At 45.1% G+C, this 27,889-nt stretch overlaps 1 protein-coding gene across 5 annotated transcripts; it reads left to right on the top strand.

Moving 5' to 3' along the window:
• Positions 1-1,039: 1,039 nt before the first annotated feature.
• PLAAT3 (phospholipase A and acyltransferase 3) lies at positions 1,040-27,889 on the top strand. 5 transcript variants are annotated; one of them, XM_061201905.1, is made up of 5 exons: positions 1,040-1,202; positions 1,684-1,761; positions 16,561-16,663; positions 21,320-21,588; positions 27,649-27,889. In XM_061201905.1, the coding sequence occupies exons 2-5, from the start codon at positions 1,747-1,749 to the stop codon at positions 27,748-27,750; spliced, it is 489 nt and encodes a 162-aa protein (XP_061057888.1). In that variant the 5' UTR covers positions 1,040-1,202; positions 1,684-1,746; the 3' UTR covers positions 27,751-27,889. The 5 variants fall into 5 exon arrangements, with proteins under 5 accessions (XP_061057888.1, XP_061057889.1, XP_061057892.1 ...); XM_061201906.1 differs by having other exon boundaries at positions 1,040-1,238; XM_061201909.1 differs by lacking the exon at positions 1,040-1,202 and adding an exon at positions 1,269-1,297.

Genomic DNA, 27,889 nt, shown 5'->3' with positions numbered 1-27,889 from the left:
GAGTAGTAATGCATATAAAGCTCTGGTGTTTATTTACAGCGCCTCTGACTCTCCTTGCTGGGAAGCTGGTGAATAACGTGATTGATGAGCATTTCCTTCTTCCTGTTAACAACAGCCAACGGGTCCCGAGTGAGAACTTGCCCTGTGCCAGACGTTGGGCTCCCACTTTATAAGCCTCATTTCATCTGTTGCTTTCCCTTTGGGGAATGTATTTTTTTAATATTATCTTACATATTGTACAATATCATCACCACTCCACTGACAGATGAACAAACAGGCTGAGAGTGGGAAGGGTGCCCTGGACCCTGTAGGTAGCCAGGGACAGGATTTGGCCCACGCGTCCTGATTCCAAGCTCAGTGCCGGCGGGAGGGGGCAGGAAAATAGAGATGAACAGGAGCTGCTTCTACCCTTGAGGAGTCACAGACCAGTGCACAGGAAGGGCCTGTCTTTGGTCACTCGTTCACTCATTGATTCATTGATCCATTCATTCATTCATGAAATACCTACTGTGTGCTAGGTGGGTGCCAGGTTTTGGGGATATCTAATGGCTTAAGACCCAATAGTTAAAAGTACTTTCTCTCTGGTATGCCCTTGCCTTTAAATGGCTTTAAAGCTTAATATACAGTAGTCCCCCCTTTTCCTAGGGGGATACGTTCCAAGGCCCCCAGCAGATGCCTGAAACCGCAGGAAGTACGCAACCGTTAAGATAGTCCCCGCTTATCCACGGTGTTGTCTCCCTGTTTGTTACCCAGCGGACTGCAGAGAAAGAAACCGCGGATAACGGGGGCCTATTGTAGTTTTAAACTACAGTATAAGCCCACTTGAGTGGAGGAAATAAGCAGATTGATGACACGCCAGTGTGATGTGTATACAAGATCCTAAGTTCTTGGCCCAGCGTGAGCGGGCCGCAGCGCGTGCGTAGACGAGGTGAGGAGGCGGTGGCCCTGCGCTTGGTTCCGGAGGCGCCTCCGCGCAGGGGAGGGTGTGCTGAGAGGCTTCGGGGTGAGCGGGGAGCGTCCTGGTCTGTCTGCCCCAGAGGCGGGAGCAGGCTGTCACTGTCGCCGGGGCAGGGAGCTCTGCGAGGCTCTAATTAGTCAGTCTCACGGGGAGGGGCCAGGTGACCTCACGCTGGCCTGGACTCTGCGGCCATTTAGCCGGTTCCCTTTGCAGTGGAGGCCGCGCTGCATTCCAAGTCCTCGAGGTGGGTGGAGCGGTACTTCCCGGAACTTAAGGAAGGGTGAGACGCTTGGGGTGGCTCTCAGGTGTTCCAGGCTGTGTGGGGGATGGAGAGCTTGGGTGAGGCGGGAGTAAACAAGTTAGGGAGCAGCTGAGGGCAGCGGCCGGGGAGGGAGGGCCGGGCGCGAGGGCGGCCCCGCTGACTCTCTGGGGGCGCAGCGCGCCCTGGTAGGTGACACGGCTCGCGCTCCCCGTCGCTGCGCCGCCCGGCTCTCCGGTATCAGGTGTACCACCCTGCCCCCTGCAAGGGATTCATCCGTTCACGGCCAAGTGCAGGGCCAGGGAGGGGGCCGGCGAGGAATTGGCAGGGAGTGAGCCCGTTGTTCTCGGAGGGGTTAGAGGCCAACCGGGCACGGTCTCCCCCGCCAGAAGCCACAGTCCCCTGGGGTCTTGGGGACGCTGGTTCCTGCTACTGACCATGAATCCCTGCTCCCCCGCTGCCTCAGGCGTTTACGCAGCTGATAAAGCCAACTCCAGCGTGAAATTGAGGGCCTCCATTACCGAAGAAGATGCGCGCCCCCATGGTAAGTTGGGGGGGGCGCGAGTGGGCTGGGAGTGGGGGCCGTGTTTCGGTGGGTCTGAGTCATCACTTCAGAGAGAGGGTCCTTGAGGATGTGGCCTCCAGATGTGGATGCCCCACTGGCCGGTGGGCATCAGGTGTGAGATGCGCGTCGGTGGGTATCCGTTGGAGTTGTCTCAGTGTGAGTACTTGCGTGGGTGGGTTGGGAGGCCGCCCTGCCTGAAACAGGCCCCCAGGAGCGGGGAGGCAGCAAGGAGAGATTTGCCCCACCAAGGTCCTGTGCTGCCTTCCCGAGTCAGACCAGAACACCTGGATGGGCTCCTGGGGCTGAGTGTCTGGGGCTGCACCTGCTGCCCCCGCGCCTGGGTCTGGCAACAGGTGCTTCTTCTGGCCTCGGCTGATGCACCTCATGACCAGCCCTGCCAGCAAGTTCCCAACTCTCACTTTTCCTATGGTTCAGAAATCATAAAGGGGCTTAGCAAATGCTTCCTTTCAGCCTAGCTGGACCTGCTCCAGAGAGGTTCTGAGCCCGGCTTTTGAGGTAGTCTCCCCCCGGGATTGTGTTCCTGCTGAGCACCTAGCTGTGGCACTTTGACCAGGTTTCAAATCCACTCTGTTCCCCAGAGTGAGGATTATATGACTTAATACTTATGAAGTGCTCAGAACAGTGCTTCACACACATATTATGTGCTCAACTGTAATTCATTGTTGTTATTATGATTATGATTATGTTGTTATTATGATTATGATTTAATCCATGTAAAGGGCTTAGCACAGTGCCTGGTATTAGGATGTACCTGGAATATTTGATGTCTGGAGCGGTCATTTGAAAACATCCTCTCCTTTATCTAGCAACATTATTTTCAGTAATAATCATGAAATGAATAGTAATAATGGCCAGAAAAGAAACACAGTCAAGTTTCTTCTGTTGAGCTTTGTATGTGAAATCATGCCAGTGAAAAAATAAAAACTGAAAAATAAAGTAGGTGTTATAGAGAAAAATAGAAGTAATGGGTTAATAGTTTTTAATTGCATTAGTGTATTTTTGAAGAAAACGTATTCTTACATATAGGTTGGTCACAGTAGTGAATAATAATGCCATTACAGTTTCTGTTTCGGAACTTTAATTTCTGAAAAGTTGTCCTTGACTTTGACAAAATTGATCTTCTTTGCATATTCATGTTCAACACTCAGTAGAGCTAGATTTGTCCATTTATCTTTATTCACAGTTGAAGAACACTTTTTAAATTTATTTATTAAAAATTTTTTTTATTGAAGTATAGTTGATTCACAATGTTGTGTTACTTTCTGCTGTACAGCAAAGTGAATCAATTATACATATACATATATCCACTGTTTAGATTCTTTTCCTATATAGGTCATTACAGAGTATTGAGTAGAGTTCCCTGTGCTATACGGTAGGTCCTTATTAGTTATCTATTTTATATATAGTAGTGTGTATATGTCGAGAAGACACTTTTTATTAATTTTAATTTCAAAAGCTTCTCTCATATGAAACAACAGATATACAAATTGGAAAAACCTTAAACATTAGGATAAGTTTGTCAGAAATTCATAAAAATCCCATTTCATAATAAATTGGAGAAATTGCAACACTGCCTATGTCTTAAAAATATTAATTCTAGTGGCTTCTATTTTTTATTTTTATTTATTTTTGCTGATCTCTAGATATCTCTCTCTCTTTTTTTTCTGGCCGCACCACATGGCTTATGGGATCTTGGTTCCCAGACCAGGGATTGGACTGGGTCCTCGGCAGTGCGAGTGTGGAGTCCCAATCACTGGACCACCAGGGATTCCCGATTTTTTATTTTTATTTTTAAAATTTACTTTATTGGAGTATAGTTGACTACAATGTGTGAATTTCTGCTGTACAGCACAGTGATTCAGTTATACACATATATACATTCTTTTTCATATTCTTTTCCATTATAGTTTATCACAGGCTATTGAATATAGTTCCCTGTGCTATACAGTAGGACATTTGTTGTTTATCCATTCTCGTGGCTTTAATTTTTTTTATTTTGATTTTTTATTATTATTTTTTAAAACATTTATTTATTTATTTGGCTATGCTGGGTCTTAGTTGCCACGTGCGGGCTCTTAGTTGCGGCATGTGGGATCTAGTTCCCTGACCAGGGGTCTAACCCGGGCCCCCTGCATTGGGAGCGTGGAGTCTTAACCCTGGACCAGCAGGGAAGTCCTCATTCTAGTGGCTTTTAAATATATCCACATTTAAAACATTTTCACTGAAACATATTCACCAGAAAATTCATTGCAAGCTATTATCTTATTTGGCAAAATTCTCCCCAGTTTTTCTTCCTTGGCAAAAATCAGAGAAAATGGCTGAATGATGGTGAACTTTGACATTTATTTAATCCATTGCTTTAGAATGGGAGTCTAGTTCTTGGTGAAATTGATCCAAACTTTCAAACACTTCTCTTTCAAACACTTTTCTTCTGGCGCTGGGAGAGCAGACTCTTGTCTTCTGTTTAAACACAGGAAAATGTAGGACCACAGGGGTTGGCGGCCCAAACTGGGCTGAAAGTGAACTTGAACCATTCTGAGCCATTCAGAACTTACTGTTGGAACAGACACATGTAGCTGAGTCTGTGTATGTAGGGGGTTGACTGTATAGCTGGGTGTTCTCTGATTAAACTTCCACGTAGAAGACTGAAAGAATAAGAAATGAAAGTGTGCTAATTTAAAGCTCACATATATATTATTATTATTATTTTAAAAATAAATTTATTTACTTATTTATTTATGGCTGCATTGGGTCTTTGTTGCTGCGCAGGGCTTTCTCTAATTGCGTTGAGTGGGGGCTACTCTTCGCTGCGGTGCGCGGGCTTCTCATTGCGGTGGCTTCTCTTGTTGCAGAGCACGGGCTCTAGGGGTGTGGGCTTCAGTAGTTGTGGCACGCGGGCTCAGTAGTTGTGGCACGTGGACTTCAGTAGTTGTGGCTCGGAGGCTCTAGAGCACCGTCTCAGTAGTTGTGGCGCACGGGCTTAGTTGCTCCGCGGCATGTGGGATCTTCCTGGACCAGGGCTCGAACCCGTGTCTCCTGCATTGGCAAGCAGATTCTTAACCGCTGTGCCACCAGGGAAGTCCCTATATTATTAACTCTCAACAGGAATTGCATGAGTTAGAACTTAGACCAATATCACTGATATTGTTTAAAAGTGTTGGCACATGGTGATAATAAACAGCAGACTGATTTTTGGTGTGTCTTATGGTTTTAAAATTCTCTATGGACAGCTCTCCCCTATTTGTCTGCACCCAGAGGATTCGGCTCTCACTTTCCCACTCTGGGTGTGCCACTCCCTGGCTCTTAGGGCTTGACAAATGTTAGTTGTTGTTAAAGCAGCTGCCTGGACCTCCCTGGGACGGAGAGGCTGTGCGTCTACCATATGGGCCCACGTTTCTCTGAGCCCTTTAGTCCAGCCCTGAGTCCTCCTGGTCAGGGCCAGCGCTGACCATTTGCCTCCCCTCTGTGTTCTAAATTTACTTAGAATTCGTGGGCCAGGAGCTTTGCCTTCCCTTCTCCACCCACCCTGCCCTTAAACCTGTGGCTTGTTGAGCAGCGGCTGCTGGGGACGTGAAGCTCCAAAGGGCATCTGAGGCTCCAGATATGCAGAAATCGATGGGCCTGCTCTGGTCTCTGACTCTAGACTCGCTTATTGACTTCTTTATGACCCTCTAGGTTTGCCTGATGATCTGACAGAGCTCTGTGGGGCTAGTTAAGGTGCAAAAGGGAGGGGGCGGAGCCAGAGGCTGGGAGGGGCTTGAGGAGGAAGCAGTGTGTCCCTCTTGCCCACAAACCTCTGCTGAGAATGTTGTATGTGCCTGGCTGGTTGCTCAGTCCAGCTGGAGAGCTGGGCAGGGAAACTGATCATTCCTTCCCAGGGGCTCAGCCCAACGATTATCGTCATCGGATAAACAGGGCTGCGGCTGATAAACACTCTCTGCCCTGGAGTTTGGAGGAGGCACTGAGGAGATGGAGACGTGAGGGATGAGTAGGAATTTGGCAGTGAACAGTCAGGGGCATTTCAGGACTAGAACACAGTGATGTGGAGGCAAAGCTCACCATGGGGATGCTGATCAGATGTCAGTAGCTTTGTGTGAATTACTGGGTGTGGTGAAAAGAATTTGGGCCTTTGGATTCAGGAAGACCTGCAGTGTAATCCTGGCATTGCTTCTCAGGGAGTTCTCTAGGGCAAGTTACTTCCTACATCTGAGCTGTTTTCTGGTCAGTAAAATGGGCTGCTGTAAGGATTCCAGGTAACTGGTGAAAACCCCAAGGAGTGCATGGTGACAGCGGTGGTGGTTTCCACATGAGTTCAGGGGGAATCCTGGTTCCCTTGGGGTGAGGTTCAACATGTAGAACAGGTCTGAGGCTTGGAGGTCAAGAGCCTGGGAGGGCGAATGAGTTTTGCCTCCTTTTTCCAGGATACACATGACCTTTGGGTTGCTGTGGCTGGACCTGGTACCCACTGGAGCTGCCACTGTCCCTCTCCCAGAGGCTGGCAAGGGAAGAGGTGATGTGTCAGCCCAACCCCTCCTCTACCTTCTCACTGGGCCCGAGGCTGGGGAGTCTGCCCCCCACCTCGAGTTCCCCGGACCCACACAGCCTGGGGCACAGTGTCTCAACCCTCTAATAAGCGTTAAGGGGTTTTGCAGCTTTTCACCCCCATTATCTCACTTATTCCTCACACAAACTCTGCTGGATGGATCTTAATGGCGCTGTTTTACCAGAGAAGCTCAGAGAGGTTAAATGATTCTTGAAGGTCACACAGCAATAGAGCAGAGGGGCCTCACTTGCAGGGGGCCTGGGCCCTGCTTCTGACAACGCAGCCTCAGATAGACGGATTGATGGTGGGCTCTTCGGGGGTTTCTTTTCTTCTTAAAGCCTTGTCATCAAAACTCCCAACTCTCTGCTGGAAAATCCCTTTTCAGCACCCTCCCTGGACTTCAGGTTTTTGAATTACATGCTTGTAGATGCTTTCCCCAGAGTATCAGAAATGAAGTGGGTGAGGTGAGGGATTTCCACACTCACCACAGCATGTGATTTGGGAACAAGAACTTGCTCTCAGGCTGGGTTTCACAACCTCCATAGTGTCTCCAGCTACTCCTGGAGCTGCCTCTGACCTTTCCAAATCCAAAATAATAAAAGCACCCCCAAGAACAGTGGCAGCAAATACTGCCGTTTACCTATGTGCCAGGTAGTATTTGCTGAGTGTTTTATAGGTACTAATTTATTTGATCCTCAGGACAACCTCATGAATCAGGTGCTATAATTATCCTCATTTTAGAGCTGAGGAAACTGAGGCTGGGAGAAGTTGGGTAACATGCCCAAGGCTATCCAGCTAGTTAAGTAGCAGAGCCAGAATTTGAACCCAGGCTGTCTGGCTTCAGAGCCCCACGGCTGTAATCAGTATGCAGTTTCTGAAAACCAAATGCATCCTAATTTAAATGCAGAGCAGTAATGCTCATTAGCCTACTTTCTGTATTTTTTGTATGCCTGAAATATTTCATTAAAATAAAAAAATTGCAAACTTCTGATGAGGAGGCTAAATGGAGCTGTGTGTAGGCAGATTGGAATGCTTCCTTAGTGGCCTTGAATGAAAGAAAAACATTCTAGGGACTTCCCTCGTGGTCTAGTGGGTAGGACTCCACGCTCCCAGTGCAGGAGTCGGGGTTCGATCCCTGGTCAGGGAACTAGATCCCACATGCATGCCACAACTAAGAGTCCACATGCTGAAACTAAAGAGTCTGCATTGCCGCAACGAAGATCCCATGTGCCGCAACTAAGTCCCGGCGCAGCCAAAATAAATACATACATAAATATTTTAAAAAATAAATAAGTAAAATTAACTAAAAATATAGGTACCCCATTCAAAGTAAAATTTTAAAAAAATAAAGAAAAACATTCTTTTTGTTTTGTTTCAACCCTTGGGTTGAAAATTCTTCTGGAAGTGCCCTTACTTTTCCATCTGGTCCTGTCCATTGCCCACGGCTGAGGGTCTCACACTGGCTCAGAGTTGCAGGAGTGAATGTGGATTCACATGCAGGGGCAGATGGTGAAATCTGCCAGAAGGCTGGCAGATTCTCCTTGTGGTGGGGACCAGGCTGTGGTTCAAGTTCCTGCTTTGCTACTTTCGGGCTGACCCTGGATAAGTGACCTCATTCCCTTAGCGTCAGTTTCCCCACCTGCAAAGTGAGGTATGACTGCCCCTCTCTGCCTAACCCGTCTCTCCTGTGGTTCTCTGGGCTGCACAGTAGAATCACCTGGAAGCTTACAGAACTGCCAGGCCTGGGTTCCACCCCAGGGATCCTGCTTCTGACCCAACCGCAAGATCACCCCGAGACGCCCACACCGCTGTGCTTTTGCTCCTGTCTGCCCCGTCTCCATATTTCCCCTTTCCGGCCGCTTCCTCCCCACTGCCTCCTCTGATTGCAGGAGAGTGTGAGGGTTAAGAGTGAAGGATTGCAAAGCACCGAGATGATCTCCCTGTGCTAGGCAGCTGCTTCCCACTAGCTGTCTATTTAACATTTGGTATTGTATGTATGTTCATGCCACTCTCTCACTTCATCCCAGCTTACCCTTCCCCCTCGCCATGTCCTAAAGTCCATTCTCTACGTCTGGGTCTTTATTCCTGTCCTGCCCTTAGGTTCTTCAGAAGCATTTTTTTTTTTTTTTTTTTTTAGATTCCATATATATGGAAAAAAAAAAAAGAGTGAAGGATTTGGGGGAATTCCCTGGTGGTCCAGTGGTTAAGACTCCGCGCTTCCACTGCAGGGGGCACGGGTTGGATCCCAGGTGGGGGAACTTACATCCCACATGCCTCGAGGTGTGGCCAAACAAAACAAAACAAAACAAAACAAAAGTGCAGGATTTGGGTTTGAATTCTGTGTCTACCATGTACACGCTCCCTGTCATCTTTCAAGACTTCAGCAAAATCTCAGCTGCTCCCTTTTCTAGGAGGAGGTCCTCTCCTAGTCTCTCTTATACCCATTTCAGCCGGTTTTAGCCTCCAACTCCCAATAGGAGCTGTTCTCCTAAAGATCGACAGTGACCCTCACCCCAGACCCCTCCTCTGACCTCCAGACTCGCGCATGCAGCTGCCTCCCTGCCTCTCCAGGTGGCTACCTGGTGGCTGTTTCAACCCAGCGTGCCCTCCGTGTCTGCAGCCTGCCCATTCAGCCTCCCCGAAACCTTGAAGTCACGTTTCACTCCTCTTTCCTTCACACCCTACCTCATTGCAACAGCAAATCCTGTTGGCTCTGCCTTCAAAGACATCCAGAATGCATTACTTCTCATCCCCTGCTCCCCCCATCTTGTCTGAGCCATCAGCTTCTCTCTCCATCCTCCAACCTCCCCTCCTCCACTCCCCACTCCACTCCAGCCACGCTGGCCTCGGGGCTGTTGCTCTAACATACTCCTACCTGGGGCCTTTGCTCAGGCTGTCCCCTCGGCCTGGGTCTTCTCAACATCTGCGGGGCCCACTCTCTGCCTTCCCTGACCCTCTTTTACTATTGCAATCCCCTCCCCCTTCCCATCCCACTCCAGCCCCTTAATCCTGCCCTACCTTTTCTTTCTTTCTTTTTGTTTTTATTTGGTATCTCTTCTACTATTCTGTATGATTTACTCATTTACTAACGCTTTAAAGAAATTGAAAAAAATTTCTGTCTCCTTGATGCTGAACAAAAGCTCCGTGAAGTCAGGTATCTCGGCTTTTGTTCATAGGCGTAGCCCAGGTGCCCGGCTCTGTGAACATCTGTAGAATGAATGAGCAAATGAAAGAGTTCCTTGACCCTCTCAGGCAGAGGTGGGTATCCCCAAAGTGAAGGGATTCTCAAGGAGTGTCGTTGACCAGTTACACCGTTTCCCTGGGTTGGGGGAGGGTGTTTGTTAAGGGCAGGGTGATTCTGCACGCATGCCAGCAACCTCCCCTCCTGTAATTTGTGCGGAGTAGGTGGACATATTTGTGATAAAGCAAATTCAGTAGCATAACAGTAGATGTAGGTGGTGGGGTATGCAGATGTTTACTGAAAAATGTTTTCAATTTTGAACATTTGAAAATTCAAACTAATGTTTGAAAAATTTTCATAACAGTGTTGCAAAGCATGTTATAAACTTTTCTGCTCATTGCAGAAAAGCTGGAAAATGCAGAAAAATAGAAGGAAGCAAAATAATCACAATAACCACACTTAGCCCCAGCCCCTGGCAGGAATCTCTGTTAGGATGTTGGTATACATCTTTCTAGTTTTTTGTTGTGTGTATTTATTTTGTTACATAATAGTAATTGTACGGATTACCCCAGATTGAACACACTGGTGTTTGTCAAGCCTTACGTTGTTTTCTGATTCTAAAACAAATATATATGTATTTACACATTTGGAAAACTAGAACAGAATTAAAAAGAAAACTAATACCCCAAGTTTCACCACCTAGTAATAAACACTGTTTACGTTTTGGTGTATTTCCACAGTTTTCAAAAAAAATGCGTTTGTTATCTTTTTTGAACAAAGTTTAAAAAAAATACCGTTTTGTGTAAAGCTTTTTTTATTTTTACTTAAAAAAAAATTGAGTTATCGTTGATTGTAAAGCTTTTTTACTTACCATTATATTATGGACATTTCTTGTCCTTAAGTATTCTTTTAAAATATAACTTTTAAAACATAACTGTATATTAGTATATAATTATGGCAATATTTAACTAATCTCTTTATGTAGGATATTTAGGTATCTAATTTTTTGCCATTAGATGTGACTTTGTGACATCTTTTGTAGGTATTTCAGATTATTTCCTTAAGATCTGGTCTATAAATAGAAATTGGGTCAAAGGATATGAATATTTTTAAGGTTAGTGATACAGATTGCCAAATTGACCTTCAGAAAAGTTGTATTTATTTATACTCCTAACAGCAGTGACTGAGGGTGCCTGTTTACCTGCATCTTTTCCTATATTTAGTATTAGTATTTTAATCTTCCCCCAAACCAGTTTTTAATTTAATTTGATTACTCGTGAGATAGAATGTGTTTTCTTGTATTAGTGGTAATATGTATTTCTCCTTTTAAAATTATTTATTATACCCTTTCTCCATTTTTTTCTATTTTGGTGTTTACATTTTTTATTGATTCATAAAAACTCTTTATGTATTAAAGCTGTCATTTTCTTCCAGTTGGTCTGGCTCTTTTGGTTATAAGTAACCAGCAGCCCACTTAAGCTAGCTCAAGTGAAAAAAGTTTATTCTAAGGACACATGTGGAGCGGTAAGGGGATTCTCTTGAAAATCTAAGTATAGGAGCTGTGTTAAGGCTGGGCCTTCCAGGGGCTGGGAGGCAGTTCAGGATCACAGTGATTCCAGGCACTCAGCAGCTGGAGTTTGTGCATCTCTCCTCTAGTGCTCCACCACTGGTGTGACTCAGCTAGCTGTTCTTGATGTGCCTGCTTCCTTCTCTCCCACTGTCAACAGGGGTCTTCTACTTGGTCAGAGTGGATGTTAGAACTCCAACCCTTGGTTTGGCCTGTGGTTCATTGGGGTCTCCCTTGCCTCCTCTTTGTCATGACTTTTCAATTTTAGCCTCTCTGCCAAAAGCTATTTTCTTTTTCATTACTTGGTTCAGATTTTTGAGAGAGAGAGAGAGAGAAAATTTGGTTGGCCCAGGTCCACTTATCATGGAGGATCATAGGATGGTGACCTGCTTGGGAACCATGCCTTTTTCTAGTCCAGCTGGTGGAGGCTGGGATGAAGTGGTCACATGGTATAAAATATGGCTGCCTGGGCAGTCGGGATTGTGGGTGGTCATGTTCTCTTAAAAGGGAGTATGAACGTAACAGGTAATGATAGAAACTTTTAATAAGAACTGTAACATTTTTCAATTGTAAAAACTCTCAATCTTTTACTTTATGCCTTTTTCTTTGGACTTTATCTTTAGAATTTCTTCCTCTATTCTAAGATCTGAAACATATCCATCTATATTATTTTAAATTTTATTTTATGCTTTTATGTGTTACATTTAAGTGTTAATGATTTTTAAGCAACATTAACATGGTAATATTTACAGGCTCCAGATGGGAGATGGTTTCAAGAGGTTTTGGTGACAGATAACATCCACCTTTTTCAATTAAAAAACTGCAGGTTCATCAATATGAGGGATGTTTTCCCATCTAAAACTCTTTTAATAAAAGTTTTTATTATAAAAGTAATTCACATTGGTAAGAAAATAATAAAATAATATAGCAAAATATAAAAGTCTCTGAATCCCAACCCCCACTGTATATAATACACAACAGTTTGGTGTATTTTCCTCAGCTCATACATAGTGTATAATACATTTTGCATGGGAATGTATAACAATGTTTTTTAAACAAAAATGGGATAATGTTTTCCAACTTACTTGTTTTGATTATTTCTATATCTGCTTACGTAAATCCAACTTGTTCTCTCTATTGGCTGTTTGTACATATAAATATAACATAATTCATTTAGTTGGTCCTTATTAATGGTCGTTTAGGTGGTTTTTCCAGTGTGAATTGCAGAGGCCAGATATTGTTCTCCATTTGCTTGCTAAGGAAAATGGCTGTTACACAGCTCTTTGTAAACCGTGCTTTTGTGGAGAGGATAAAGACTTTTTGTTCTGAAATCCTGTGGGTGCAGAGTCTCAGCTTTGCCACTGTCATTGGCTGTGTTGTGTGGGAGAGCCCTGGTTACTGTGCTCTGGAGAGTTTCTGGCTTCCTGCTGGCTCACCTTGTTCCTGCGGGAAGAACCACCTGACAACAGGGTACAACTAGGTTTCTGGGACTGGTGATCAAGCTGAGTGAGAGAGGGATCACTGTTGATCCAAACTGAAGGGCCAGAGAGTGAATATTTTACTATCTCTGGTCTCTGTTGCAACTACTCTACTGCTGTAGAGAGAAAGCAGCCTCGGCCACAAGGTAAATGATGAGGGTGGCTTTGTGCCAATAAAACTTTATAGATACTGAAGTTTGAATTTCATATAATTTCATGTGTCACAAAATATTCTTCTTCTTTTGACTTTTCCCCCAACCACTGAAAAATGTAAAGATCATTCTTTGCCTGCATACAAAAATAAGCAGAGGCACAAATTTGGCCCAAGGACTTTTGTTCTCATATTTCTAATTTTATAACATGCTTTCTTGAGTTCTTAATTTTGATTCAGCTCAGTTGGCTGTGTGTATCATTAAGCAGTTGTTTCTCCAATTAGAGTTTAGTGAAAGGGTGTGAATTATTTATATCCCTGTTCATGGCACCCTGTCCTCACTGGTCCCTGCAAGACCCCTTGTCTTCTGTTTTTTTTTTTAAGTTCCCTTTTATCATCATTCCTCTCCCTCTCCATCTTACCAATGGCTAGGTAGCATCCTAATATATTTAATATGTATTCTTTAGATTCTTCTGTTGTTTTAAAAAATTTTTTTTTTGGGTATGGTTCTGGTAAGACATGTATTATTGGTTTGTGTGTGCGTATCTTTAATATGTATAAGTGGTATTTTGCGGAGTTCAATCTCATTTTTTCACTCAGCACTGTATCTAAAAGATTATCCACATGGTCATGTGAACATCGAGTCCTTGCTTCTAACTAGTGCACAGGGCTCCGTGGGCGAGTCCAGCACCTTTCACTTCATTTTTTAAAAGAAGTTTCCTTGAGTGGTGTCATGTTTTAAGCTAGTGCATATTTGGAAATATGTGCCTTTTGCCCTTACAAGGGACAGGCAACATGACTGAGTATTAAAAAAAAAATCACAGCTTTTTTGCTTTCAAATTGTGGATATCCATTTTTTTAAAGTTAAATTTTTTTATTTATTAAAAAATTAATGTTTAAAAAAGTTAAGGTCTGATTTACCCTTTTAGTGTTCAGTTCGATGAGTTCTGATTAACATGGACAACTGAGTAACCATTCACCACCATCAAATACAGGACAGTACATAAAGTTTAATTGCTCTGAAATTTCCTCATTCCCCTTTCTTGTCAACCCCTCTCCTGACTCCTAGCCCCTGACAATCACTGATTACTTTTCTGTCCTATGGTGATGCCTATTCTGGAATGACATGTAAATGGAATCACACAGTATGTAGATTATTGGTATGGCTTCTTTCACTTAGCATCAGTATTTAGTGTTATAAAGTCTGAGTTTCTTTGTAGATATTTTTGTCAGTGTGTGTGTGTCTATATATATATATATATATATATATATATATATATATATATATATATTTATTTATTTATTTATTTTTGCAAGCATGTTTCTCTGTATATCAATATCATTCATTGATATCTGTCTGGAACACAGTGAGCTCCTGAGCTCCTTGGGTCTGTGTACCTACTGGCTGCTTATTACTTGATGTCATGTTACTGATGTCCCAACTGTCTCCTTTTCTAATCAGTAGCCTCCCTGAGGGCTGGGTCTCTGCCTTGCTTTTATGTCCTGGCTTATTCATGGAAATGTCCAGTTAAATTGCCCTTTGGGGATCCTTGGATAACTTGGATATCCTTGGATAACTCTCACCAAACAATTAATATATACTTTTTCTTTTATTCTGGAAAACAAATGTGATTCATCAGTTGTGACCATTGTCCAGTGTTCTGAAAGCTTCCCAGTAAGGTCTGGGCGCCTTCTTCTGGGAAGATAAATTATCTTATTATTACTGCAATAAGACAATATGATTTATCTGTATAATTCCTGTGAAAAGATTTTTTTCCTACCACGTGGGATGTTTGTTGCAGTTTTATTGTTTCTATAAGTAGAAATGAACTGTCATTGACTCTGCTTCCTAGCCATTATAGAGTTGTGATTGGCTCTTCCACTGCCCATCATTTTTATCCCAGGGGAGGCCATACAAGGGGGAGTCCATGCTCCCCCCTCATCTTTGATGGAATCTCTCAGTCAGGCCCACAGAGTTTGGCGGTGGGATGTGGGCAAACCCCTATGGGTCTGTCCTCTAAGAGCAAGCAGGTGAGCGGGAAAGGACAGAGGGCTGGAACGACCACCGATGGGCTCTGTCTCCAGGTGTTCTAAAGAGATTTAAGGTTGGTTTGGACCACAGAAGCTCATCAGCCCTGATCCTGGTCCAGGTCGGAGTGTCCCCACCTGCAGTACTTAGCCCAGTGTCTGGCATTGGGACCTCAATAGGTTGAATGAAAGTGTTCTTGAACCTCCCCAAGTTTTCTCAGGCTCTGGGCTGCTGTGCTCCCCTAACAGGGCGGGGCTCTGAGGAGCATTTCAGCATCCTTCCCACCTTCCCCTGCACACACACGCACACCCTCACTCCCACACACGCTCACTGTGATATAATGAGAAATGGATATTTAGTCTTGGTCCCGGGTTCCTGCCACAGAGCTCCTAAAACCTGAGTAATTTCCTGAGCAGTAGAGGTAAGAGGAATGTCTTTCGTCATTCAGAATAAGCCCCTTTCAACCGACCAGGTGATCAGAGGGCTGGAGGTTGCATTAATCACCAATGGCCAATGATTTAATCAATCGTGCCTACATAATGAAGCCTCCATAAAACCCCTAACCTAGGCTGTTGGTGAAAGCACGGAGGTGCTGGAGAGTGCTGGTCCCCAGAGGGGTAATGGAAGCTCTGTGCCCCTCCCGCCACAGCTTGCCCTCTGCATTTCTGGCTATTCCTGTGTTGTATATTTTCTAGTAACTGGTAATCTAGCAAGTAAACTGTTTTCCTGAGTTCTATGAGGTGTTCCAGCAGAGTACTGAACGCAAGGAGGGGGCTGTGGGAGCCCCCAATTTACAACTGGTTGTTCAGAGCATAGCTATCAACCTGCAACTTGCAGTTGGTGTCTAAAGTGTGTGGGGGGCCTCAGTCTTCTGGGACTAAGCCTGTGGGTCTGGGCTAACTCCGGGCCGTTAGTGTCAGAACTGAGGTAAACTGTGGGTGCCGGTCAGTGTGCACCGAGGATTGAATCGCTTAGTGTGGAAAACCCACACATCCAGCGTCAGGAGTACTGGTGCGGGCACAGTGCAGGGGAGAGTTTTCCTTTGCTTGTCACACACACACACACCCCCCAACACGCACACACACACACACACATACATCCTCTTATCCTTGGGATGAGCAGCCAGGGAGACATTACTGCCAGAGGTTGACACCAGTTCTCTGCCAGGCCCTGGGCCAGGTCGGGGAGTGTCTGTGTGACACCCTCCAATTTGACCCCCCGGCAGAGTCTCCAGATGCACAGCTCTAATCAAATAACCTGTGGTGTTGCCTGACGGTCAGTGTGGTGGTCAAGACACTGGGCCTGGGAATCAGGCAGCCTAGCGTTGAGTCCTGGCCACGTCACTCAGGGGCTGTGTGGCTTTGAGAACATTCCTTTGCATCTCTGAGCCTTGATTTCCTCATTCATAACATGGGGTTCACAGCAGTGCCCACCTCATAGGAGGGTTGTGTGAATTTATTGAGCTACGCCTGTAAAACACTTAGCAGAGTGCTTCGCTCTGTGTAAGAGTTCAATAAATAATACTCCTAGAAAGAGGAGCAGTAAGGCAGAAACCCCAGCTAATGAAGAAACCCTTTAGGCGTGCACTTTGCAGATTGTAATGACAGGTGGGCAGGCCCGTAGTCCCTGCAGGTCTGGGACACAGGCTTGTGAAGTCGGACTGGCATTGGACTGTCCGGGCGGGGCTCAGGAGGACACCCTGGAGAGCTGTTAGCTGGAGGCCGCGGAGTTGCACCCTCCTAGCTGAGCCCTGCCCCTGGTTCCAAGCTCTCGTATCACCTGAAACAGTCCTCTTCTTGGTTTTGCAGCCAGAGCCCCAGCCTGGAGACCTGATCGAGATTTTCCGCCCTTTCTACAGACACTGGGCCGTCTACGTTGGCGATGGATATGTGATCCACCTGGCCCCCCCAAGTAAGAGTGCCCAGGGCTCCACTGTGCTGGGGCTGGGAGCAGAGGGAGACGGGGGAGCTGGGGTTCACAGGGGACCCGAACATTCTTCTTTCGCCCCCAACTGGCGGTTGGTTCCTGGGTGCTACAAGAAGACAGCTCGGTGTGGGGCAGTGGTTTTCAAACTCTGCACCTTGGAACACCAGGGCCATGCAGAGAGACTGAGGTGGGCTTCCAAAGGGGCAGTTCTGCTTTTCATGTATTTTATGTATTATGACTTCGTATAAAACACATTCGATCCTGAAGTGCAGATCTCCTGGGAAGAGCACAGGTGTTTGGGCAGCAGACTTGGCCGTGAATCCATTTTCACTCTCCGGCCTTGGTTTCCTCATTTGTAAACTGAGGTTAAGAATCCTTAATGTGGAGGATTATTGGGAGAATTCCCCACCCGTTTTCTCAAACTTTTTACTTAAACTGAGGTATAACCGAAATACAGTGAAGGGCACAATATCGTCAAGTGTATAGTCAGTGAATTAAAAAAATGTATCGATCCATGTGACAATGACCGGATCAAGATCTAGAACATTTCCACTCCCCGAAAAGACCCCCTCGTGCCTCTTCAATATGCTCTCTCCCTCCCTAGAGGCAACCACTCTTCTAGGTTCTCCTGCCGTAGGTTAGCTGTGCTTGTTGTAGAACTTCAGAGCAGAGGAATCACACAGCCTGTGCTCTTTTGTGTCCGGCTCTTTCCCTGGGCCCGTGAGGTCATCTGTGTTGTTCTTACTTTTCCATTGCTGCGTGTCCTTGGTTCTATGGACATCGCCCAGTTTGTTATCTGTTCTTCTGCTGATGGGCATCGGATGCTTCCATTAGTGGGCTGCTCTGTGTGCAGCTGGTGTGGACATTCTTGGATGTGTCTTTTGCTGACCAAGAATGGTAGCAAAATGAATGACCTCACCCTGTATTTATAGAGAGATCAGAAGTAACCAGGGTAGATGTCACCATCCCCACCCCTGATCAACCAAACCACCAACATCTAGAACCACATAATCTGCCTTTTCTTCTGTTACAGTGCAAATGTGCCCCTGCCCTTATTTTAAAAGCCAGCCTTTAGGTGTGGGCCCTGGACCCCCTTCTCTTACTTTCACTGTGCCCTCAAATTAATAATAATTCTGTATTATTCCTATTGGCCTAGAAACCACTGGATTATCTCCCACTGATAAAACAAACAAACACCCCTTCGACCTCACATCCTCTCTAGCTAACTTCCCATGGAGCAGATCTCTTGTCTGCCGTGGCCCCTGCTGGTTCCTCACTTCCCATCCTCTCTTCTGTTCCCTCCACCAGGGAGTATTTACCCCCCTCCTGGAGCAGCTCTTATCAAGGCTACATCAATACAATCAATATCCTGGTCACGGCTTACTTGGCTTCTCTGCAGCATTTAACACGAGTGGCCTCTCTCTTTTCTTTACCTGCGCTGCCTTTCTTCCTTTCCCACTGGGCCCTTCCTTCTTGGCCTCCTGTGTGTAGGGGGCTCCTCCTCTCCCATACCCCTAATCCTTACTCCTCCCTCATCCGGTCCTCTGGCTTCTAACACCTTCTATTTGTCGACGTCTCCCTTAGACCATTACCTTAACTTGATTTTAACCCTGCTCAGCTTCAGATGTGTGTAACCTCTTGACGACTTGGCATCTTCACTTGGGTGTCTAATTGTCATGTTGAACTTGACACACCCCAAATGGAGGGCTCCAGTGGACAATACCATCCGGTTGCTTAGACCAAAAGTCTAGGCATCATCCTTGATCCTTTTCACCCCACGTCTAATCCATCAGGAAATCCTATTGGCTTTACCTCCAAATCAGACCGCCAATCTGATCACTTCTCAGCATGTCCACTGCTGTGCCCCGGGGTAAGCTACCATCTTCTCTCACCTGATGCTACTGTAGCTTCTGGTTGGTCTCTCTGCCTCTTGTCTACTTACGGTCAGTCCTTCCTTCACTGGGCAGCCAGCGTGATCATTCCAAAGTATAAGTCTGATTACGTCACTCGTCTTCTTTTAATTTCGACTGGCTTTTCCATCACACGTAGAATAAATTTCAGATCTGTGCTGTGGCTTGTGAGCCTGGCGTGGTCTGGCCTCTGCCTGCCTCTCTGACCTTCCTGAAGCTTCCTCTTCTCTCCTCCTGGGTCTCTAGGCTTCAGCCACATTGGCCTCCTTGCAGCCTCAAGCATGCCACGTGTCTTCCTTCCCGAGGTCCTTGCCTTTGCTCTGCCTTCTACTTGTGATGTTCTTTCCTGACTCTCAGCACAGCTGCCTCCTCTTCATCGTTCAAGTCTCAGTTCAAATGCCTGTTTCTGGGCGTGGCCCTCCCCACCCTGAGTGAGAGCAGCCTCCCCTGGTCATCCTCTCCTATGTGACTTCACTTAATCTTCTCCATAGCATTTCCGGTACCTGAAAGTGTGTTATTTTTTCTATTTGTTCCTTGTCAGTGTCCTTTCACTAGAGTGTAAACTAGTTGAGGGCAGGTGCGCTGTCTAGTTCATGTCTGTGTTCAGCACCTTGGACAAGGCCCGGCACGTAGTAGGGCCTCAGGATTGCTTGACTGCACTGAGTGGGTGTAACTGCTGGACAGGAGGCAGGGAACGGCATGACGGGGGATCTGGGTGGACAGGTGTGACACCCTTCATTGGGTGAGTGATGCTCCTTAAAGGGAAATACGCTTCTATCTGCATCTTCTCACTCGAGCTTCACAGGAACCCCGTGAAATAGGTGAGGCAAGGACGACTGACCTCCTGCTACTGAGAAAACGGTGGAAATTAGAGTTGGAAGGAAGCTGAGAGAACAACCCAATACTAATGAGAGCGGACACTTGCTGGGCACTCACCCTGTGCCAGGCACTGGTGGAGGCACCTTACCTAGTCAGTTTCTTTAATCCTTGCAGCTCCCCGTCCAGTACTGTAGGCACAGGTAGAATTTACTGACCCTATTCTACAAGGAATTGGGGACTCAGAGAAATTGAGCCACTTGTCCAACGTCACATAGCAGGAAAGTCGTGGAGGTGGCACTCAAACCCTGGCTATCTGACTCTCTATTCCCTGCCCTTACGCATGCTGCTATACTGTCAAGTCTGAGGTTTCCCAAAATTTAGTCACTGATTGCTTACCATATCCTTGTGCCTTCTCTCCAATTATTTAATTGGTATTTTCTTTAATAGACTAACTTTAAAAAGTAAAATAATTCTTTTAAAAGGAACTTTAAATTCCTATATTGATGTGTGTTCGTGAATCCATCTTAGCTGGTATTTGTGGATTCCCAGTGTTGGCTCAGCAAAGTTAAGTGACGTGTCAAGACCATTCAGTGATGGAGCCAGAATCAGATCCCAGAGCTTCTGACTGTCAGCCTGTGCACTCACTCACCAGGGTGGCACACAGGGTGTGAAGTGTAAGGAAGCCCTCACTCTTAGGTGTTGACTCTGAGCTTGCATCCCTGAGAGTTGGTACCTCCTGAAATTCTGTGCTCCAGGCACCTTGCTTGCCTCGCCCCAGTAGCAGCCCTGCCACCCACGCGCCTAGGGCCTGAAGGTGGATGGTCTCAGGAGCTCCCCTGATCCAGTCACCACACTGAGCCTTTCCACAAACTCGGGGCTCAAACACAGTACCATCTTTTATTTACTTCACTGAATCCTCAAGCACCTCGTGCCTTATTAGTAGCAAGTCTGAATTCTTCTGATTTTCTAAAATCTCAGGATTATGCTCAGGGCAGAGGGGTTTAGTCCTCTTTGGAAAGCCTAGCAGAACAGGACCTGGACTCTGGTCAGACCCTCTTGCCATTGCTTGTTGCTGTCACATGATGTCACAGCGGAAGATGGGTCCTGCCCAGTGTAATAGGATGCTTCCCCTGCTGAGAAGAGCCCTGGGGTTCCCGATCGATTGCGGCAGGGCCACAGAGGCTCTTTGAGGGACAGTGAACCTCCTCTGTGATGTTCCCTGGGGTCCGCCTCTGTAGTGCAAGCCCACCTCTTCAGCCATCATACCAAAGGCTTGCCCCTCCCCACACGGTGTAGGCTGGCTGCCTCAGGAGCTATGCCCAATCTCTGTGCTGGCATCAGCTTTCCCTCCCAACTATCCTGGTCCTTCCACTGAGCCAAAATCCCTTGCTTCAAGGCAGTTTCATTTCTGGAAATTTGTTGCCTCTTCCAGCCCCTCCCCGTGGACCTCCCTGGTGTCACACCTCTGGGAGCAGCTGTGGGGTTTTGGTCCCTTTGCTCCAAGAAGGATGGGATCCACTTCTGCAAATCCATCTACCTTTTCTGCAGTAATCAGCTTTGTATGTGTCAAGGAAGTGTAGCATTTTTAGGATCACAAAAAGTTCACACTCTATTCCTCCCAGGAGGTGGGTGTGCTCAGGGCCCATATTTGCACAATCAAGAGGGTGTACGAGGCCAGCTTCTCTAGGTTAAAAATAATCACAACAAATCATGGAACTTTACTCCTCCTCATTTCAGATAAGGAAACCAAGGCCTAGAGACCATAAGCGCCTTATTCATAGCCACACAGCTGTGGCCCTTTCACATCTGCTCATCCCCTTGTGGATGTGTTGGATGCCAGGCTTGGGGCTGCACTGAGCCCCTGTGGGCCGGCTCAGGACCAGTCCCGCTGTTTCTCATCCTGAATCCATAGGTGAAATCGCGGGAGCTGGTATGGCCAGTGCCATGTCTGCGCTGACCGACAAGGCCATAGTGAAGAAGGATCGGCTGTGCGATGTGGCCGGGAGAGACAGGTACCAGGTCAACAATAAGCACGATGGCAAGTACTCGCCGTTGCCTCCCAACAAAATTGTCCAGCGGGCGGAGGAGCTGGTGGGCCAGGAAGTTCTCTACAAGCTGACCAGCGAGAACTGCGAGCACTTCGTCAACGAGCTGCGCTACGGGGTCCCCCGCAGTGACCAGGTGCGTCCTCAGTGTGTCCCCATCCCTGGGAACCAGACCATTTCCTCAGCTGACCTGGGCATCAGTGTGGGCTGGGCTGCGCTGGAGACAGGGGCACAAACAAGACAGAATAACAGAGGCAGAACCCTGCCCTCAAGGATGTCACAATTGGGGTGGGGAGGAGGGTGGGGAGATGGGCACCGCGGACCAGTGTGGTCGGGGGATGATGGCCGAGGGTGTGAGCACAGCCATCACTGTCAGCCCGGTACCCAGCCCTCCCTGGCTGCCTGGCCCTGAGATGGACCCTTCCCACAACCTCAGAGGCAGGTTTTACTATCCCGCTTTACAGATGTGGAAACTGAGGCTCACAGCACTTGTTGATGGCCATTCATTTCATCAAACAAATCTGTGTTGTCTCTTTTCCTGAGAGTTGTCTCCAACTGTGCTGATAAGTAGCAGAGGTGGGATCTGAAGCCCAGGTCTGCTGGGACTTATAAAAAGCCCTGTGCTTAGCCCTGCCTTAAGCCAAGGGGCAGTCCAGGAGGCCCCAGGGGATGCAGGTGTGTTTATTTACTTAGTTGATTTTGGCCATGGCCACTCTCTTCTTTGAATTGCTTTTTCACCTGGGTAACTAACTTCCTTCCCATTTTCTCTCACTTTCTGCTCTCCTTTTCTGGCCCTTCCCTGCAGCCCCCTCATTTTTGTGTGTGTGTGTGTGAGAACATTGTTTGGAAAAGTTCTTGGATGCCTGTTGATGCAAAAGAGTATGATTTTTTTTTCTTTCAGTAAAGGATGAGTTTAAGATCCATCAGGTTGTTGATTTTCAGTACTTTTTAATTTTTTGAGATCTGGTCTCTTCTTCCTTGGTCATTGTGGTGGTCAAGGGCATGGCCTGGCAGACAGATTGATTCATGTTCTCTAAACCCTGGTAAAGTACAAGTGATAATACTGATCTAGGAGGGTTACTGTGTGAATTAAATAAGAGCATCCTTATGCTAGCAGAGTGGCAACTCAGAAAATACACTTAATAAATTGTAATAGTTGAAGTAGTCATAATGGTCCTCATCTTCATTCTTTTTCTTGGTTCACCCAGTGTCTTGTCCACTGGCCTGTCTGGGCCACAGTGACTTGCTGGGGAGGCATCCACCAACACCCCCTACAAGGATCATGCTCAGCCTTCCTCATACTGCTGATAATCAGCTGTGTTTACTACACTGACCTGCATGTTGGTTAGTTCATCCTGTGCTCTGTGATGATACAGTAGATATCTTCCAATGGGTATTCTCTTATTTTTTTTCTTCAATCACTCATGTTATTATTATTCAATAAATGTGTATGTAAATATACAAAAATGTGTATAAGTACATGTATAAGTGATACGTATATTTACATATACATATATGTACATACTTACAATAAATATAAGTGTGTGTGTGTGTGTGTGTATATATATATATATGAATGTGAAAGATGATTAATACAAAAATTGACTAGTAGCAAGTACACACCTAGCTAGGGAAGGATAGGGCAATACTGCCAATGTTTGGTGAAGAGTCCCAGAATCTCTGGGTCACAGTCTAGTTTCAATTTCCCTGACAGTTTATAAGAGGCTCCTTCTCGGAAAGTCAGTGGGCGGGTCCATGAGAGGAACCTCATGACTCAGATTACAAGTGTGAGGCAACCAGAAGGAATCTGGGGGATGATGACACTCAGCATATCTATCTAGGGGGGATAATGGCCTTCAAAACATTTGTTTTGAGTCACATTTGATGCATACTGTCATCCTGGTATCTCTCTTTACTAGCATCCTTTAGAGATGCCCTTCAGTTCTCTCCTGTATTAATGCTTTTATCCTCTGCAACTCACATCTTTCTTTTTCTTGGATTACTCTCTTGTTTTGGTGGAATACCACCTCTAATAGATTCTGAGAAAGGATGCATTTTAAAAAGACTGTTTATGCCTGAAAACGTCTTCATTTTATCCTCGTATTTGATTGATAGTTTGGCTGGGCATGGAATTCTAGGCTGAAAAGAATTTTTTAGAAAATGTGAAGGTATTGCTCCATTGTCATCTAGTTTATGCTATTGTTTACGAGAAGTCTGAATTGGTTCTGATTTTCGATCCTTTGTATGTGACCAATTTTATCTTTCTGGAAGCTTATAAAATCTTCTCTTTATCTTCAGTGTTCTGAGATTTCACTATGATAAACCTTGTGTGGATCTGTTTTCATGAATTGTGCTGGGCACTTGATGACACTTTTCAATGTGGAAACCCTATTCCTTCAATTCTGGGAAATTTTCCATTTTCTCTTCTCTCATTCGGGAACACTGATTATTCAGAGGTTGTACCCCTAGACTGCTCCTCTGATTTTCTTTTCTTCTCTCTCCTGTTTTCCAATTATTTATCTTTTTCAATGAGAAAACTAACACTTATTGGTAGATCTGGGTACAGTAGAAGTTTTTTAAAAAGTAGCAGTGATGATATCAGCATAAAAAAGAGAAACATACGCTAAATAAATCTGATTTCATGGGTGATCCTGCATAACAATTGAGGTGTTGATTACACCTGGCTTCTACTTCAGGTAAATGTCCACTCTCCTATGCAGCAATAAACTCCAAATAGAGATTACTATACAAATTTGGGAAGTATAAGATACCAAATTCAGGGTGCTATTTTAAGAAGATTTGGTAGATTTATAAAATATCTCCAAATCATCTCATTTTTAGTTATCCTTTAGTGATTATTAATAGACTAAAGAAGAGAGTCACAAGTTAATATAAGTAGAACATTTCTTCACAAAATTGTTACATAATTTAGTAAAATACATATGTCAGTATGCACAAATAATATTTAGAGCATTTAAATACAATTCCAAACCTTGAGATACTGAAAGAACCAAGAAATATTTTTTATCATTTCCTCTTTCTACAAGCACCTTCTTGCAAAATGAAACAATACAAAATTGGACACATCCCATTCTCTTCCTGAGGCTTTAGCCCGATGCGCTAGCCAGCCACCTGAAAGAGGCAAAACCATGACAACACAACAATGATAAAAGAGCATCAACAATTCTACTGGACCCCCTCACAGAACATGAAACCAGAACATACTACAAAACAAAAAGAGGTGCCATTTATACTGTTTCCAAAGATTTCCTCTTTCATTTCTTGGCCTCGATGAGGGTTTCTCGGCCTCAGCACTATTGACATTTTGGGTCATTAACAATGAAGATAAGTCTTCATTATTATGACTTGCCCTGTGTATTGCAGGATGTTTAGTAGCATCCATGGCCTCTACCAACTAGATGCCAGTAGCACCCTCTGCCCCCAGGTGTAAGAACCAAAATGTCTGTAGATATTGCCAAATTTCCCCCAGAGGGCAAGCCTGTACCCCCTTGGGAAGTACTGGCCGAGGTGAGTAATGATCATAATACACGGCGTGGCCAAATTAAAATGTAGCTTCTGCACTTCTCCCATCTCACTAGAGAGGGTGGATTTAGTGGGTGCTGGACAACGTCCAGCAGTACTTTTTTTTCTAAGAGCCATCAAAGCAGCAGCTCTCTTTTTCACTTAACTCATGAGGATATTTTTCTGTGTGAAAAGGATCTTATTGGTCATTATGTTTATTTGTGTTCAGCTCTTTGAAGCAGACTAGATTTTCCTTCAACGGACTATATGTGACTCATCTAAGTTTCCAGTTAGAAAGGGAAACAATGGATTTAAACTAAAATGTTGTTTGTGCTTTCCATGCCTAAGAGTATTCTAATCAAGATGGTCCTATTTTCCACCTACCTACCTAAAAATACTCAGGCTTCAAAAAATGTATACTTAGTAAGCGTTTGTACTGAATAGTACTCTAGCAAAAAGCAACTAGGAGCTACACTCATGCTGAAGTCTACTCTGTGTCAGATAAAATTTTAAGATAAATAGAAATTGAAGATGTGGCCAATGGTATTGTGTATATCACATAAACCTGGATAAATTACAGGGTATTATTTAAAAATTACTGTAAATATTAAAGCCAACTTTCTGTACACGTATTTTATAACCATTGTTATTTTATAACCTCTCATAGTCTGAATTCAGTTGCTTTCTGAATAATATTACTCTTCTTATATCCACTTAGAACATTGCTGAAAGTGAAGAAAGCACATTAGAATTGTCTTTTTTCCCAGATACAATTCCAGGGCTTAACTCATAGTAGACGTGTAGCATAAGCAGCTAATTGTCCGCAGTCTGATAGGATTACTGTTTGCCCACTTTAAAGAAAAGATAATGAGGGGCAGTTTTTCTCTTTCATAATATTCTGATTGAAGACCTCTGGTGCACACCGTGTAGCCCATTTTCTTGATCAGAACTGTTGTAATTTCAGCACAGTGGCCGGGGTGGACCCAGCAGCCTTACAACAAGAAAATCATCAATGGCATCTGCAGGTAGCTCTGTCTCTCCTGGGAAGATCATTCTTTCCGTAAAATCTGCACTCTCAGGACTAACTAAATACTACTTTCTTGTATTCAGTTACACACTTTGACTCTGTACAAAGCATGAGCACAAACAATGAGGCTATTGTTGTTTTCCTTGACAAAGCACCTTTTGTATGAACCGGCTCCATCAGCATTTCTCCTCACACTATGAGGTTCTGTAAAGAACTGGGGGCTTATTGTTCCTACTCCATTATCTGCAAACCATTTCTCCCACCTTGACACATAGCTTAGCAAGGAAAACACTGGGTACAAGTGGTTTTATGCAGGCTCCCTAGCAAGAACCCAACAGGACCACGGTTGCCGCAAAGCCAAGCCTAATTACCTTTAATTTAACAGGAAGGTCTAAAGACTGACCGGCAGTCAAACCTTAGGTCAGTAGCTTCATTCAAACTTCTGTCGACATGTGTTCTGGGTACCTTGTGATGTTAGTTACACTGGTGTATTTCCTGGCATTTCACACAGCTATGCTGGACACGTTTATGGCTCAGATAAGCCTGGGCAGTGCCAACATATATTCTTTTTAACCATTGAAGTTTTTCAAAGTCTTCTCTATGGTGGGCATGTGGGAATTTTTCGGCCACAACATACACAACCTAGGCAAGCTCTGTGCTTAGGGTACCAAGGGCAGAGTTGGCGGTGTCATGTAAGGATGTGGGTTTGGGGTACCAAGTCCACATTTTCATCCTTTTTATTACTGGGATTTTTAGTACACTGTCTCATTGGACTTCTTGGCGTAAAATCATTAAGAATCTTTTCCTTTGCAGTTCTTGGTTCTGCTTAAATGCTTGGCTTGGTTTTAGGGTGAGATTTCTTGATCCATGTTCATGATACCATTAGTGGGAAAAAGTACAGTTTTCATGATTTCGGGCATTGTGCCTTCACTGCATTTAGTGTTCTCTGGGTCCTAGTGGAATTATGCCTAAAACAAATGCCTTATTTTACTTTTAGTTGGATTTAGGAAAGAGTGAAATTTGATACATGTTCAATTTTTACCCTGAAACTTACTCTTACTTTTGCAACAGTTTTTTTTCTTTCTAGTACAAACAATACAAGTCAGATATCTTAATAATTTAAAGTATAACATTACTACTCTTCATAGTTGAGTCATTTAAGAACATGCAAAGAGCACCTCTGCGCCTGGCAGGACCGGGTGCTGGGGATACAGCGAAGATGAAGTCAAGTGAGGGTTTTGCTCTGACGGAGGTCACAGTTTATTGAGGATTCAATAGCAATGACTCTTCAACTTCACACTTACTTCGAGAGCTCCCTGTTGGCCAGCCAGGATTTCAGCCATCTGGCTTCATCTCCCTGTCCTTTTCACAGCCACCCTCTGGGGATGTGTGCTTTAAGTACTCACAGGGTGAAGTGAGTTTCCCTCTTCAGACCTGTGTATGTCATTGGCCAGCTGGCCCCATCCACCACTCCTTCCCCATCCTGCCCTCTTCTCCCCATTTCCCTGCCAATATTAGTTGACTCCTGAGTTTGTCAAGAAGGCCAAGGGGCACGGGAGGCTCCCTGAGCTGGGTGTTCTTGTTGAATGTACGGCGTGTACTCAGATTCCTGACACAAAACCTCATCCACCCTCCTGTCTCTTCCAGGTCAGAGATGCCATCATGGCAGCTGGCGTCGCAGGAGTGGGCCTGGCAGCCATGGGCCTCATTGGAATCATGTTCTCAAGAAACAAGAAACAAAAGCAATGACTTGAAGGGACTCTCTTGTCAGCAGTGAATTTATACATTAAGGGGGCCTTCTTTGCTAGAGGGTTTGAGGTTTGGTCTGTGGATTTATTCTGTTTTACAATAAGGCTTATTTTCACAGAATAAAATAAAGCCCAATGAA

The sequence above is a fragment of the Eubalaena glacialis genome, chromosome 10 (assembly GCF_028564815.1).
Source record: "Eubalaena glacialis isolate mEubGla1 chromosome 10, mEubGla1.1.hap2.+ XY, whole genome shotgun sequence".
NCBI classification, from domain to species: Eukaryota; Metazoa; Chordata; class Mammalia; order Artiodactyla; family Balaenidae; genus Eubalaena; species Eubalaena glacialis.
The sequence above is the reverse complement of the archived record's forward strand: the minus strand, read 5'-3'. Positions and strand labels throughout refer to the sequence as shown.